The sequence below is a fragment of the Sinocyclocheilus anshuiensis genome, unplaced genomic scaffold, assembly GCF_001515605.1.
Source record: "Sinocyclocheilus anshuiensis isolate Anshui unplaced genomic scaffold, SAMN03320099.WGS_v1.1 scaffold1497, whole genome shotgun sequence".
Lineage (NCBI taxonomy): Eukaryota > Metazoa > Chordata > Actinopteri > Cypriniformes > Cyprinidae > Sinocyclocheilus > Sinocyclocheilus anshuiensis.
In genome coordinates this window covers 1,332,627-1,347,937 of record NW_015543492.1, presented here as the reverse complement: position 1 = coordinate 1,347,937, position 15,311 = coordinate 1,332,627, and the positions used below count along the sequence as shown (strand labels likewise).

At 35.2% G+C, this 15,311-nt stretch overlaps 3 protein-coding genes across 4 annotated transcripts in view; 1 reads left to right on the top strand and 2 right to left on the bottom strand.

Annotated features, from left to right (window-relative positions):
* Nucleotides 1-12: 12 nt before the first annotated feature.
* On the top strand, nt 13-3,602 carry LOC107694786 (patr class I histocompatibility antigen, B-1 alpha chain). Of its 2 annotated transcripts, none has more exons than XM_016494479.1 (6): nt 13-357; nt 1,557-1,850; nt 2,143-2,241; nt 2,343-2,360; nt 2,602-2,655; nt 2,751-3,602. In XM_016494479.1, exons 1-5 carry the CDS (start codon nt 42-44, stop codon nt 2,649-2,651), a joined length of 777 nt encoding a protein of 258 aa, XP_016349965.1. In that variant the 5' UTR covers nt 13-41; the 3' UTR covers nt 2,652-2,655; nt 2,751-3,602. The 2 variants fall into 2 exon arrangements, with proteins under 2 accessions (XP_016349965.1, XP_016349964.1); XM_016494478.1 differs by having other exon boundaries at nt 2,134-2,241.
* Nucleotides 3,603-6,971: 3,369 nt separating this feature from the next.
* On the bottom strand, nt 6,972-11,073 carry psmb8a (proteasome 20S subunit beta 8A). Its single transcript, XM_016494438.1, has 6 exons — nt 10,802-11,073; nt 10,256-10,397; nt 9,989-10,100; nt 8,594-8,723; nt 8,182-8,386; nt 6,972-7,132 (listed from the first exon to the last, which is right to left on the bottom strand). Exons 1-6 carry the CDS (start codon nt 10,940-10,942, stop codon nt 7,044-7,046), a joined length of 819 nt encoding a protein of 272 aa, XP_016349924.1. The 5' UTR covers nt 10,943-11,073; the 3' UTR covers nt 6,972-7,043.
* A 690-nt stretch (nt 11,074-11,763) lies between these two features.
* Nucleotides 11,764-15,311, bottom strand: part of psmb13a (proteasome 20S subunit beta 13a) — a 4,138-nt gene continuing 590 nt past the window's right edge. Inside the window, exons 3-8 of the mRNA XM_016494476.1 lie at nt 15,187-15,284; nt 14,876-15,016; nt 14,619-14,734; nt 14,316-14,374; nt 12,510-12,661; nt 11,764-12,166 (exon numbers count right to left, since the gene is read on the bottom strand). Coding sequence (XP_016349962.1) covers nt 12,052-12,166; nt 12,510-12,661; nt 14,316-14,374; nt 14,619-14,734; nt 14,876-15,016; nt 15,187-15,284 — 681 coding nt within the window. The 3' untranslated portion in view covers nt 11,764-12,051. The remainder of the gene's footprint in view (nt 12,167-12,509; nt 12,662-14,315; nt 14,375-14,618; nt 14,735-14,875; nt 15,017-15,186; nt 15,285-15,311) is intronic.

Genomic DNA, 15,311 nt, shown 5'->3' with positions numbered 1-15,311 from the left:
TCAATCATCAAGTCTTTAGGTTATATTAGAAGAGATGAAGAATGGTGAGTGTGATATATCATGTTGTTTCTCTCTTCTCAGGTGTTCACTCGTGGCAGCTGATGTACGGCTGTGAGCTGAATGATGATGGCACCAAACGAGGATACTTCCAGTTTGGTTATGATGGAGAGGACTTCGTCAGTCTGGATAAGAGCTCCCTCACCTGGACCGCTGCTAGTCCTCAAGCTGTCATTACCAAACACAAATGGGAGGCTAATAGAGCTATTGCAGAACAACAGAAAGCATATCTGGAGAACACATGCATTGAGTGGCTGCAGAAGTATGTGAGATATGGGAAGGACACTCTGGAGAGAAACGGTAGGAATATCAGTTGCTTTGATAATCACTGCATAGTGAGCACTCATCGTTACAGCATTTACCTTTTCACCAGGAAATAGAACAGCTGTATACAACAAAACGTTTGGTTATATGTGACTATATCTCCTTTCCACTCCCTGTCTTTATACTCTGTCTGCATTCACTTGCTTAAAAACTAAAACATGATGTAAATGCGTGCAGGACGTTAAGAGGTTATTCGAATCACATTTTGATATTTAAGATATAATCATACATATTCTTACGTGTTGTTGTATTAATATACATGCGTAGCAGGTATTTGTGAGGGATTTTTATCATATAGTAACACTACACCCAACTGATTTTCACACAAACATGAGGCCAGGAGTCAAACCCTTATTATTTATTAGAATAATAATCTAAAAGATGGATATGTTTACATGCACTCATTGTTGTCAATCTGAACGAATCCACTCGATTTCAGATTCTGAAAGTTGTGTTTATATAAACCCTTTGCAATCCAATTCACATTTTCGTTTAAATGCTCATTTGTGTATCCAAACAAGACGTCAGCACATGCGCAGAGCATCAGACACCGCTAGAAATAACTGCTATAATGTCACTGAAGTATAACTGTCATCTTTGTCTTGATGACATACCTAAAAGGAAAGCTGACAAACATGTCAGAAGAGCTGTTTTTTCAGGAAATATTCATTCAATATTCAGTCTCCTTCACTGACCAGTTCGTAAGACATAAACAAACTTGCACATTCATAAGAAGTAAAACATATGTAAATAGATCTATAAAAGGGCTTTGATACATGTGCTTCATGGCACTGCACATGTTCACAAGGTTTATTTCAATCTGAGAAGATGCTTGATTTTTATTCTATTGATCAGATTATTTTAGGTCTACACCACCCCTTTTATTATTCTGATTGAAATATCCTTCAGACCCAGCTCAGTCGGATCGATTGAGGTGTTTACATCAAAGCTTTTCAATCTGCTTGAGCCGTCAGTCGGATTAATAACCGATTATTTGGCTGATAAAAGCTCTTGATGTGATCTCAGGACTACAACAACAGATAAAGAGAAGAAATATACAGCAACCTTATAGATTTGCTTTGTTTTATTTGAATGTTGCAGACTATGGCTAATTTTCTCTTTCAATTTCACTGTTTCTTTTTGTTTATCTTAATCTCTCTCTCTCTCTCTCTCAGTCTCTCCTCAGGTGTCTCTGCTGCAGAAGTCTTCCTCGTCTTCAGTCTCGTGTCATGCTACAGGTTTTTACCCCAGTGGAGTAACAGTCACCTGGCAGAAAAACGGACAAGATCATATTGAGGATGTGGATCTTGGACAACTTATTCCCAATGAGGATGGGACCTTTCAGGTGACGAGCACCATCACAGTTACACCTGATGAGCTGAAGAACAACAAGTTCAGCTGTGTGGTGGAGCATCAGGGTGAAACCATCAGCAGCATTCTGACGGAGGACAAGATCAAAACTAACTACGGTGAGAGCGATTGTCTGGATGAGTAGACCATGAAACACTTCAGGGGTCTTATCTATTCACAAACATCTTGTAACACTCCAAAGAGAAAGGAAAACTTGAAATCGCATCATATGACCCCTTTAATGGAAATCATTTGCTATTGCCAGTCTCTGATTAGTCTGTGCTAATGTACTGCAGATATCATAGTCATAGATGTTGTTTTTGTATCTGCTGAAATCTGAAACCTGTACCAGTTTCTAAGATTGTCAGAGTCTTTAATAACCTGATGTTTTCATTTGATCAGATTCTTCAGCTTCTGTCCCCATCGGCATCATTCTTGCTGCTGTTGCTGGTGTCCTCCTGTTGGTTGTCACTGGTGTTGCTGGGTATAAGGTCTACCAGAAAAAGAAAGGTGAGAGAGACTCAGATATTATTATTATCACTATCGACTACACTGTATGTTTTACACATTTGTGTGCTAATATTTCATCTTTGTGGATTTCTGTTTTTCAGGCTTTAAACCTGTCAATGGTAAGTTTTTCATAATCTCCATCTGATATTTATTAATAACAGATGGGCTCTGCCATTCATGATGTGGTTAATAGTAATATGTTAATATTTCTAAAATTTTGGTAATGTAAAATCAAAGAGTAAGTCGAAATATATGCATAGTTCTACAATATCTTTCTTTAAATAGATCTAATAAAAAAGAAATTGTGCAACTGTGTGGTGTAGCTGTCATGATAATTGTAATTTGTGTTTTCTGTTCTAGCATCTGATGATGGTTCAAACAGCTCCGCTCATTCAGATCCAAAAGCATAAAGATGTAAGTGTATTATTAATATTATTATTATTATTCATTAGTGCAACTGTTTCAGTCATGTGAAATCAATTAAATGTAATATGTTTTTGCCATTTTAGGAGACCAGATGAGTGCAAGAGATGAAGTAAAAATGATGCTTATCCTGCTGTCCATCGTGCTTATAACACACAAACACACAGGATCATAGATTTCAGTGACAGGATTGATCTATATTAGGGTTCTACATTAATTACATCTGCAAAGTTTTTGTTTCATCACATTTTATGCTCATCTTCTGTTTTTCTTTAATTGTTCGAACTTGTTCATTTTAAGATGACATGTTGATCTCAGAACTTAATTGTAAAATTTATATATTTCTCTTTGGTGACAAAACCAGAGAAAACCAAGAATGCAAATAATTGATTTGCAAGTTTGATCAATTTGCAGGATGTGTGATATCAGTACTGACTGTAAAAAAGAGAAACTTGTGAATGTGTTTATAGTCAGTCAGAGTATATTATAGCAGTCACATGAGATGAGACTATTTCTGTGAGAAATAAAATATGAAATAAATCAGGGGAAGGCTAACAAGTCATGGAAAACTTAAAATAACGCTAACTCTGGATGAATTGTGGAATTGGACTATTCCATCAATGAAATTAGACAATATGTAGGCTTCATATTTTATTTCTTGAATGGGATTATTGGGCTTTTTCTGTTTGTATACTTTTTTGTTGTTGTTTGTTTTACATAATTTAGATAAGTTGAACTACAGAATAATATTGATTCTTGTAATGTTTAAGATACTGTACTAATGAACTTTTACATGAACATCTGTACAGTACAGTAAACTATAGATATTTTCCTTGATTTGAGGTTACTAAATCTAAATTAAGTTTTTGTAAATTGGTTGCCTTCAGAACATTGTAATCTTATTTTGATTCTTTAAAATTAAATAAACTTCACAAAAAGTGGCAAGTGGTGAATGTGTCTTTCTGTTGTCAAAACAGTATCCATATTTCATCAGAATCTATTAATGAACTTTTGCTTCGAATTCAACAGAATCTTATCTATGATGTTAAAAAGCATGATTCTTTCCCAAAGTTGATATGAAATATTATTCAGAATCAAAATGACTGTATTCACCACTGCAGGCGTGCAGAATTTGTAGAAATGTTGTTGGTGAAATGTCGTGGTATATTCACAATGAACACAAGACAGAAGGAAGAGTGTTGAGCTGCTCAGATATATGACACCAGAAAAATATCATTTAGCACTTTAAAGAGCTCTTAAGGGTCACTCTTTTGTGAAAGCATATTCCAAAGAAAATGATAGATGAGAACTGTGGCTGTGGCGGATCCAGCTATCTCTATTCCCCGATATGGCCTTTAAAAAAATTACAGCAAGTATTTTTTTACTTTAAAACAAAGTTTCAAACATAGCTGTTTGCTGCTGTAGATTAATAAGTAAATTAATATATAGTAATTTATATACATTTATTTCGCTGTAATCAGTGACTTGCCATTGTCAAATTCTTAGTACTTTTATTAAAACCACTAATTCATTGATAAATCGCCCAAACATTCCTTCTCACACAGATGAGAAGTTTCCATCAGCTGTTTTTCTCTAGTCACCAAATACAGCAAATCACAGCCTGTTACACTCAATTCTACCTAGCAACTAAAGGCCTTCATCTAATTTTTAAGTGAAACAATGTAGATAAGAGTAGTCTTTTTAATAATGCTTGATTTAAGGCTTTAACTTTAAAAAGAGGACATTCATAATGTTCGTGTTGTTCCAAGGTTACTGAGCTTCCATAATTGTAATGGTGTCTAGAGTTTTGTGTGTGTACATGGACCTGAATCACACATCTAAGTCTCTTTTACGGACACTATCCATATCACTGTCACATTCAGACTATAGCAATAAGTTTGGTCTCTATTTTGAACCATGTCAAATACCAAGATAATGATATTACATATTTGTATACTTACTCGTGTTAATAACTATATTAGTTAACATGTACGATACTTACACAGCATTTATTAATCTTAGTTAATGTTGCACAGTTTAAGTAGCGCACAAAGATACAATCAGAATAGTCTTTCATTCAAAACTCACTCATTAAACCGGAGAACACAACACCTTCACATTGATGGAGACAGGAACAAGGAACTCAGGAACACAAGGACTATAATGAGTTAATTAATAGAATGGCAGGTGAACAGAATGACTAATCAATACAGCACAGGAAAATTAAATGGAGAGAATAAAAAGTCAGCATATATAAAAAACCTAGTTACACATTCCAACTACTCACTAAAGGGAGAGAAAGATATTACTGTAAATACACATACATTTTCAATGTCTATTCACTGGTGTATGGTAAACAATAATTTTATTCAATCAACTAACAATCTATGAGGTTAAATACTAATTAATAGCTTGATCAATAATCATGCAAAAGGATAATTAATATATTTTATGAAGGCCGTGATGAATCCAGGATTCCACTCCTTCAACACACTGATCGAAAAAACATTAACTACACGGAGCATTACATAAACTATGAACTTTTATCTTTGAAGTTTGAATGATTTGTCACAAGTATTTCATTATAGGATAAGAATAACACATTTTCATTTTACTGACTGTATTACTGACCCTATTTCTTTACATACCATAAACAAAACCACATCAACATTTACAAAATGTACTTGTGAAAAATAAAATAAAAACATAATTTCCTGAAGCAATAATAAAAAAATAAAAAAAAAAAACATCAACAGCATGTCTAGTATAATGAGGTATGTGCAGTATTGGAGTCCCAGCTGCTCCAGGAGGCCTTTCTCTGTGGAGTTTGTATGTTCTCTCTGTGTTGATGTTGGTTTCCTCTGGGTTTCTCCCACAATCCAAAGACATTCAGGACAGGTGAACTGGAGACTGTAAGTGAGTGTGAATATGAATGTGTATGTGTGTGTGTGTGTGTGTGTGTGTGTGTGTTTGTCATCCCTGTGATGGACTGGCCATCTGTCCAGGGTGTTTTCTTGCCTGTGACCCAGGAAAGGCTCCAGCCTCTACATGACCCTAAATAGGACAAGCGCTTAGGAAAATGTATGGAATGTATGGATGGATGGATGTACAGTACTGTGAGGGTTCTAGTCCTCCCTCTCTCTGCCACTCTTTTTTCCCCACCAATGTGTCTTCCTTGATCCATGTTTCCAAACAAAATCATTCTGAAGGCATCCATCCTATTTGTTTATCAAAAATACCACAGAAAAACACTACAAATAGGACATCTGGCTTGGCTTTCAGCTGAAATTGCAGTTAGTTGTGTTTGGAATCATTATTATTCAATTTCACAGTAAATATTCTGCTAAGATTTTATATTTCAATATAATTCCTGCAGAAATGGACAGAGTTTGCCATTGTTACGATTTGAATGTTCTTTTATCAGTTTTGAAAGCAGTGTGTTAGCAACTGAAAAATGTGCTGAAAATATATAGTGTTTTGCAGGTTGAGGAGTATATGAATGACAAAAGTGTTTGTAGATTTTGATAAATGTGGTCATTGAATGCATTTAGTCTGAAAGCAATGAAAAATGATTCAGTTTGTTTAGCATAGATTTCTAGACTACCGCTGAATGATGTGAACAGTTTTGAAAATGTGGCTTCAGTATTGAACAATGCTTGTTAGCAAAAAAGAAACTGTAACAGCGACAGCGGTAGGTAATACACAAATCTATTATTTTTGTTAGTTCAATATTGACATGCCGAGTGACAGCCGCTTTCTGTGTGTGTGCTTACATGCACGAAAACAGCATGTTTCTGCTTCCACTCAAAATAGGCATTTCAAAATGGTATAATAAATGATTTGTGGGGTATTTTGAGCTGAAACTTCACAGACACATTCTGGGGACACCTGAGACTTATATTACATCTTGTAAAAAGGGCATAATAGGTCCCCTTTAAAGTAAGCTATATTGAAATTAAAATATTATTTCATGGTCTATAAAGTAAAAAAAAAAAAGAAGCTGTGCATCCCATATTTGTTCACCACTAGTCTGAATATTGGGGAGGATGCACTGCCTATAGTGGTCCCCTTAAAAAATAATCAGCAATAATCTTTCCAAATGAAATTATTTTTCTGAATTTTTCTGGCACACACTGCACAGTTCCCAGAGAATAACCCAGTTGGAACCACATACAAAAATGGGTAGAATAAGCACAAAAAGTCATCACAAACACGGAGCTATATTTGTCCTGTAACATAAGTGAATTAAGTTCATTTTTTATTCACTGAGACAGATAGTTACAGAAAATACTATTCAAATATATAATAAAGAATGCACCAAAAGTGTCTTTGATTTGATAACAGTTTAATATTTACTGTCAGATAAATGAGAGATCAGATCAGAACATTCCCTTCTTATATTTGTGGATTAACTCTGACACGTCCTCCTTACACACCTTGATCCAGCCGTCCTCCTGCATGTGGTACACTAAGAGGAGAAAACATATGTGAAGACTTCATCTCTTAAATATGACACACAAAAACTATGCAACAATAGCGTACATTATTGAATTAAGAAAACAATAATGTAGGACAGAAATACAAAGCTTAGTGTAATTTCTTGTACTGGGGTTGTTTTGTTTTATTGTCAGGGACAAATTCACACTTCTTACAGATTTTGGTTGAACCATAATAGCACATCACTGCAGCTCAATATTCTTACATTTTTATATTAATGTTAAGATTCAGATTCATTGCTAGCCAGTTTGTAATACACACTGTAAAAAAAAATCTGTGACATTTACGGTAAAATACCGGCAGCTGTGGTTGCCAGAACTTCACCGTTAAAAATATGGTAGAAACATTTTAGGTTTTACAGATTTAGCTTAAATTCACAATAAAGAAAACGTATTTCATTAACTGATGTAATGTTAATAAACCAGCATATTGAAGTACTAATATCTGTTTTAAACCATTGAAATGCTGATAACCACCAAAAACAGGTGGTGATGAGAAAGTCACATGATGAACCAAAGCTCATCACAAACAGCTCTTCCAAAAGCTGAGAAGGAAAATACTCTAATATATATACATAGAGTGTGCACAGTGTCATTCACACAAACACTAAACACCATCATGGTGACACACATGATACTGAAATAATGCAATAAACATTCATTTAACAACATTAGATGTAAGATTAAACCCTAATGTATAACTGATAAGAAAAAACTAAGAAGAAACATGTTATTTCAACGAAAAAACATAAAATATGAAGTGTCATGCAGGGAATTCTGGGAGTGTCAATTTACAGTTTTTCACTGTAAATTATACAATGACTTTTTCTTTTTCACCTCCAAAAACCGTAATTTTAACAGTACTTTACTGTAAAATTACATTAAATGTAATTACAGTTATTCACCGTATATAGTATGGAAACTTACTGATAACCAATTAACAGGTTTTTATTGTAGCCTTTTTACAGTCTTTTACTGTTAAAATCACAATCATTTTTTACAGTGCATTGCTGGTACTTACGGTTGACCACGCCACCGGAGTAAGCGTCTCTGTGTGTGGCATGAGCAATACCACGACGGCCCAGCTCATACGCCTCCTCCACAGTCATATCCTCACGATAACCACTGTCCACTACACCATACGCATAGCTGTTCCCACAGCCAGTGGAGAACATCCGGCCGGAGAGACGAGTGCCATTATCATCCACATAGTACAGGCCTGGACCCTGATGTGAGGGAAAAGAGGTAACATGAATATAACTGTAGATTATGTGTATGCATGATTGTGCCACAAGACCTTACTAAGAGCTTTACAATTATTGTATTTTTTTATTTTATTGTTGCATTGTATAAAATGCTTAACTGAGAACACTCTGAAAATATGCAAATAAGCAAAAAACACAAAAGCAGTCGTATAGACAGACAGACTTCACCTGTTTGTCCCAGCCGCAGATCATACTCCCCATAGACAGGCCCATGCCTCTGTATCCCAGCATCATGTTGGAGAGCAGTTTGGAGGCTGCAGACACGGAGATCCTCTGCTTGTTACGGAGTTTGTAAAGTCTGTTTTTAAAACACACAAATACTTCATATATTAAAGAAGAATAGCGGTGGTTCAAACAGCAACAGGGTGACATTGTGTTTGTCACAACAGAACGAGCAAGCATAAGAATCAACAGAACATAATGAGCTTCGGCACATTTGAATTTCTTCAGATAAAATCACATAGTGATTGTGGTACATTTGTGTGTACATATGTGACCCTGGAGCACAAAAGCAGTCTTAAGTCGCTGGGGTATATTTGTAGCAATAGCCAAAAATACATTGTATGGGTCAAAATTATTGATTTTTTTTTTATGCCAAAAATCATTAGGATATTAAGTAAAGATCATGTTCCATGAAGATATTTTGTAAATTTCCTACTGTAAATATATTAAAACTTAAGTTTTGATTAGTAATATGCATTGCTAAGAACTTCATTTGGACAATTTAAAGGTGATTTTCTCAGTATTTTGATTTTTCTGCACCCTCAGATTCCAGATTTTCGTGAATGAGTAATATGTCCAAATTCACAGTATTCATGAAGCAAATCTTGTCAGATGACCTATTACTTTCGATGATATTCTGAAGTGTGCATCCACTGGATACTTCACTGTCCCATGAGGCCAAGAGAGAGGATTTGTGAGTGACAACTGTAACTGTAGGTCAATTGATAATGACAACATGACGAACGTAGCACATCCAGATTATATTCATACTACACACATTCATGTCATATAGAAATAGTTGTGAAGTAAGTACTTAGAAGTGCCTACTCAGCGAGTATGCGATTTCACACCAAATATGATGAACATGATCCTCAAACATCATGACATTTGGTCACGTGACATGCGAGAAACCAATGAGGTTTAGTATTAGTTGACACTTGAGGTTTGTTTTGCCATATTTTATGTAATCTGTGTATGCGTGTGTTGAACAATGTTTTGATATGAGACAGAACAAAGACCTAAATTTCAATCTGTTCATCACTTCATACTTTTATGTCCTTTTTGGAGTTTAAAGGTTTCAGATCCCATTGGAATTTTATTGTATAGAAACTGAAATAATTAAAACATTCCTCAAAATATTATTTAGTGTTAAGAAAGTTAGTTAAACAATTCAACAACAGTGTGAGCATTCCTTTAAATCTTTCAATCTTTCTTCTAACAATCTTTAACCAAGGCTTTAAACCGAATACATTTCCTGACACAGCTGAACACAAACACAAACTGGTAACTTCATCCAGTGAGCAGATGCTTCACGGCTCTCAGAAGCATGCTGAGACAGACCTGCACTCTTTCGCCAGCAGTCTCTCCCAGTACTGACAGTCTGCAGCGCTGCCTGACATGGTGCCCAGCAGGTAAGGGTTGATCTCTATCACTTTATTGGCCTCCTTTGATGCTGCAACACATTGGAAGAAACATCATGATATAGAAAAAACACAGTTTGGCAATTGTGTGTTATTCTGAATGCTGTTTTCAGTATGAATGGCATGCTTTGTACTATGGTGTAGTTGTAAAATCAGCTTGCTTCCATGGAAGAGTTAACCCACTTACCTATGTATTTTCCAGCTGATGCTCTGGAGTCAACAGCCACAATGACTCCATGACGGAACTTGAATGCCAGGGTTGTGGTGCCATGATTCAGATCTATGGAAACGCCATCCTCGCAACTGCATGATTTCAGAAACTTGGAGGGCTGATGGGAACACAGAATATGTTACAAGGCAGGCTAATTTATTTTGCTTAAATGTTTGTTTTTGCTGTTGCTGAGACTCTGCCCCCTATGTTTCAATAAGCAAATTAACCCTAGACACAAGACATATTCTCAATATTCTTGCCTAAGCTAATCAAAAACCTTTAAAATGCCATTTTAATTAAATATTACCTGCTCTACAACTGCTGAAGATAGTCTACAAAACTAGAAAAATAAAGGTTTATGTATCAAGGGATATTTTTTTACTAACCTGTTGTTCAACATGTTTGGGTGCAACTCAAGCATTCTTCAGTTATTTTCTCACAAAATGTGTGTTTTTATGCTGTCTATCACAATAATGGGTCTCTAAGATTTAGTGAAGAATTGATATCACTAAAGTTACTTACATCAACCCCAACAGGTACCGCGAACTCCTGGCATTTGGTCCCGAAACTATAGTGATTCAGTCGGTCGAGAAGATGCGTTTGCTTAAAACCCAGCTGTGACGCGGAATTATGTTTATATCCACTCACATCCAAAAGAGCCATTCTTTATATAAAGAAAGTACGATTAAAGTAATTCAGACAGTAAAAGGCGAAATGGCCGAAGTGTAAGTATTTTACATGAAGGAAACACGGAAGACAATGATTTCGAAACCGAAAGATTTAGTAGTTCTTAGTTTCGATTACGAGCAGAAAATATCTTTGAAAAACTATAATCTATAACTTCGAATAATTGCTGTAAATGCATTTCTTTTATTTGTCTATATGTTGTTTGAGAGTGTTTGTGATAAATATGATAACTTTGAGATTGTCTGAGGAAAAGGCTCTGTATAAAGCTGGCTGTCCAATAGGAGCGCGAGTCTCTCAGCGTCCTCGGTATCTGTGTAGATTCATCCGATGCAGGTTAAGACCAGGTGAAACATTGGGAAAATGCGGAAACGTAAACGTGGAAACACCCTATTGCAATAAATTTAATGCATTAATGCATAATGAGTTTAATGCATGGAACTGCAGAACAAATTATATTATAAAAAAGAATGCATTTAGCCTAAATGAACTGTCCCTATACTATGTATCAGAACTAATATGCTGTTCAGTTGTCCAATTAAAGGCTGACCTTTTTTGCTCTTTCCTTTAAATGTCGTTTAGTTTAATACATATGGGTGTTTTGTGTGTGTGTGTGTGTATATATATGTAGCATGCCCACTTTTCGAAATGGAACACAAGGACCAAGTATGATTTGCAACACAGTGATCTTTACACAGTATACATACTACACTTTTACGTTATTGTTTTGAAAGCTCTTTAATTTGGCTTTAATCATTCATTTGAGCATATCAAATAACCAATAATAGCAATATTGCACAAAATGTCCTTGGAATTTATTTGTGTTGCATTTTTTTTATTAAGTTCTGTTGCGTTTACTAAAACAGATCTTTGTTTCTAAAACATTTTTTTTTTAAATGATATGTGGGGCATATGCTGGAAATTGTAGTAGTTTATTGATGATCATCAGTCCACTCGCAGCCATGGAATTATGCGAACAAACATCAGACAAAAAAACACATTTACAGCATGATCTGTCTTTTTTCACGTTTGTTTGTCAAAACAGTAACTTCCAGATCACATTATGACATCACAGTGTATTTCATGGCTCAACTGGATCCTGCTGTTTCCATCATTTGAACGGTCTCATGCACCAGCTCCAGCTGATTCACGGTTTTAGTTAAAACAGGTGTTGTACCTGGCTTATATTTGTACTTTGCCTGTCTGTAAAAGAGAGACCATGAGAGATCAATATATTACCAATATTAGGCATTAGGCACAATTAACACTAACCTTTAAATATGCAGTTGCTGTGACATGATATAATTTTATAAAATGTAAAAATGTGTAATTTTATAAAAAAAATTTTTTTTTTTTTACCTCTTATAGTTATATTTGTACTTTGCCTGTCTGTAAAAGAGAGACCATGAGAGATCAATATATTACCAATATTAGGCATTAGGCACAATTAACACTAACCTTTAAATATGCAGTTGCTGTGACATGATATAATTTTATAAAATGTAAAAATGTGTAATTTTATAAAAAAAATTTTTTTTTTTTTTACCTCTTATAGTTATAAAGGGACTCTCGGTGAGGTCTGATATAGTCCACCCCCTCTTTCGTAATCACACACAGGTCAATGTTGTTGCCTGATCCCAGGTCACTCATGATGCCTGCATGGATGGCATCGCTTACCAGTGCCTTGGCCTCCTCCAGCTAAAGGTTGAATAAAAGACAATATAGTGACAGAAAGATGTAGTTTTATGCACTAAACAAAATGTAAAGTACAGTTTACTCAAAAAAAAAAGCATGAAAAATTTTTCACACAATTTTTTCATAAGATAAAGTCAAATCTACATTGTGATATAATATTGATATAATAAGTAATGCTAAAACCTTTCAGTTTAACTTTAACTTGCAAATCTATGCAATGGGATTTAAAAAATAACCTCGAAACATTACAAAAAAAAATCTTTAAGGCACATTTTAAACCAATCGGCTCAAGAACTAAATTCTTATTGTCTAATCTGTGAGACATGACCTTTAAATATTTATTTAGGAAACAAAAGTCAGAGCCACACACATGGACCTCAGCACCTGGCACATAAAACATGATAATGGTGACAAGCGATTACTTTTTTTTTTTCACACACACAAATAATTCTAACTGGAAAATGAACTTCAGGCATTGCCAAACAAGTTACAGAACTTGACAGCAACATCTGCAAAAGAAATAGTGAAAATTGCACTTTTATACCACTGAAAAGTACTCATTTGTGGATAAACTATAGCTTCTTTGGAATCAATACTTGAGAACTGCATTGTAAATAACATTCCAAAGTAATACTTGTAAGTTAGAGCTTTCATTTCTACATATTTGAATTGAGCACACAAGTAGAATATGCTTTTCAAGTTAAAGGGGTCATGAATTGAGAAATCAAATTTTCCTTGATGTTTTGACATGTAAGAGGTCAATGTGCTATAAAAACATCCCATGAGTTTCAGAGCTCAAAACGTCCTTGCTAGTCTAAAAACAGCTTTTATTGAAACCAAAATCAGAAAACGACTTGTTTCAGATTTTGTCACATTATGACATAACAGTGCAACGAAAGCCCGCCTCTGCAGAATCAGATCAACGCCTACTTCTACATCATCACGTCTTTGGCCCCGCCCACTGGAGTGTTAGTGAGATGAGAAGGAGAGAAGAGCAATACAGGATAACTGGACTAAAAAAAACATTACTTTCCTAGGGAAGTAATTATAGATATGGACCTGACAGTAATACCACAACATAATAGGCTAAGTGACCGTGTTCATTCTAATGCCTAATCTTAAATTATATACAGAAAGCGATCAAAGAACGCTCCCTTTACATCGTGTTTGCACTATTAGTTATGATGAAAGCATTTGTGAAAGTGTGAAACTCGTGTTGCAATGACGAGATCACTGCATTCATGCGCTCAACAGTCTGTCATCGGCTACAATGCTCATCGCTGCAACCTTTCATGCGACAGGAGTAGATCTAAATATAATGCTATAATCAACACTCTCCATGATTAGTTAATCTCAACAGCTGAAATAGAAAAAAACGTAGTAAAGGTTTTTGAGAGAGCTCAACACGCCCCTTCCAATGGCTTTTTATTTCTAAATTATGACAATATTTGATGTAAAAATCATACTAACATTATAAGTGCACCTCAGGAAACATTATCAAAGAATTAAAAATGCAATGCATGACCCCTTAAATGCTTGAACCAACTTATTGAGTTTAGAAAATACCTTGCATTTTACTTCACCTTGAGCTACAGGAACAGTAATATTGACAATAAAAAACGTACAATAAGGAGGTTTTAACAAAAAAGCAACTTACATCCATGTTTCCTTTGAATCTGTCCTCCAGTATCCCCAAAGCAGGCAGTTTACCAGATCCTTAAAACGCAGAAACATAGCTGTGATTATTCACTTGAGAACTGATCACATATATGCAAAAAAATCTATTGTATGAATTTCCACTGTGAAAGCAGAACAAGTAACATTCAAGACTACAGCTTTTTGAAAATCAGTTAAATGTGCAGCATTACTATATATTTTCATCTAACAGAAATGCATATTGATCTCAATTAGCACATTCTTAACTAATAAGTTGATCATTCATCAATTGGATGTCACATACCCATGGCTAGATACGGCACCTTGTCCATGCTCCCATAAGGGCCAACCGTGTACAGGTGACTGCCAGTGCAGTCAACACCCCCTAAAATTAGATGAGCTCCAATCATACCTCGATACCTGAGAAACATTATCAACATTAGAGAGAGATATCACATAAAACACAGCCTTATACTTCAATGGTTCAAACAAACATACATGCAAAACAAACAATGTTTGTGTGACAACAGGTGAAGATAATAATACACAGTCTGCACACACCTGAAGAGCATGTCTTGTAGTATGTTAACGGCCATGACGACTCTTGGGTTCCTGCCACTGTTCATGGAGAAAATGGTGAGGTTTGATGACAGCATATCTGTCGTCTTCTCAGTATCCGCAGCTGTCCCTGCTCCACAACAACTAACAAGAATAACATAGAATGATTTTTAATAAGTTTTACACTCTAAAAAATGCTGGGTTATATTTAACCCAGCATTTTTTAGAGTGTATAATTATTTACTTTATAAATTATGTACATCTGACATTCAATTTTTTTTAAAGCCCATTTTTTAATCCTTACTGTTACTTACTATATGTTAGGTGCAATGTAGTGAATCTTGGCACACATTTTATCTGCCACTACTTCTTCAGAGGTGGCTCTTGTGTCTGCTCCCAGAACTACACCATCCTATACACACGCACGTTTAGTCTGACA

What these genes read in the sequence shown, in the direction of transcription:
- psmb8a (XM_016494438.1), bottom strand. Translation starts at nt 10,942, where the DNA reads ATGGCTCTTTTGGATGTGAGTGGATATAAACATAATTCCGCGTCACAG. An exon ending in CGGTACCTGTTGGGGTTGAT is followed by an intron (nt 10,398 to 10,801) that starts GTAAGTAACTTT and finishes TGTTCCCATCAG; the next exon opens with CCCTCCAAGTTTCTGAAATC. An exon ending in ATCAGCTGGAAAATACATAG is followed by an intron (nt 10,101 to 10,255) that starts GTAAGTGGGTTA and finishes AATGTGTTGCAG; the next exon opens with CATCAAAGGAGGCCAATAAA.
- LOC107694786 (XM_016494478.1), top strand. Translation starts at nt 42, where the DNA reads ATGGTGAGTGTGATATATCATGTTGTTTCTCTCTTCTCAGGTGTTCAC. An exon ending in GGACACTCTGGAGAGAAACG is followed by an intron (nt 358 to 1,556) that starts GTAGGAATATCA and finishes TCTCTCTCTCAG; the next exon opens with TCTCTCCTCAGGTGTCTCTG. An exon ending in CAAGATCAAAACTAACTACG is followed by an intron (nt 1,851 to 2,133) that starts GTGAGAGCGATT and finishes TCATTTGATCAG; the next exon opens with ATTCTTCAGCTTCTGTCCCC.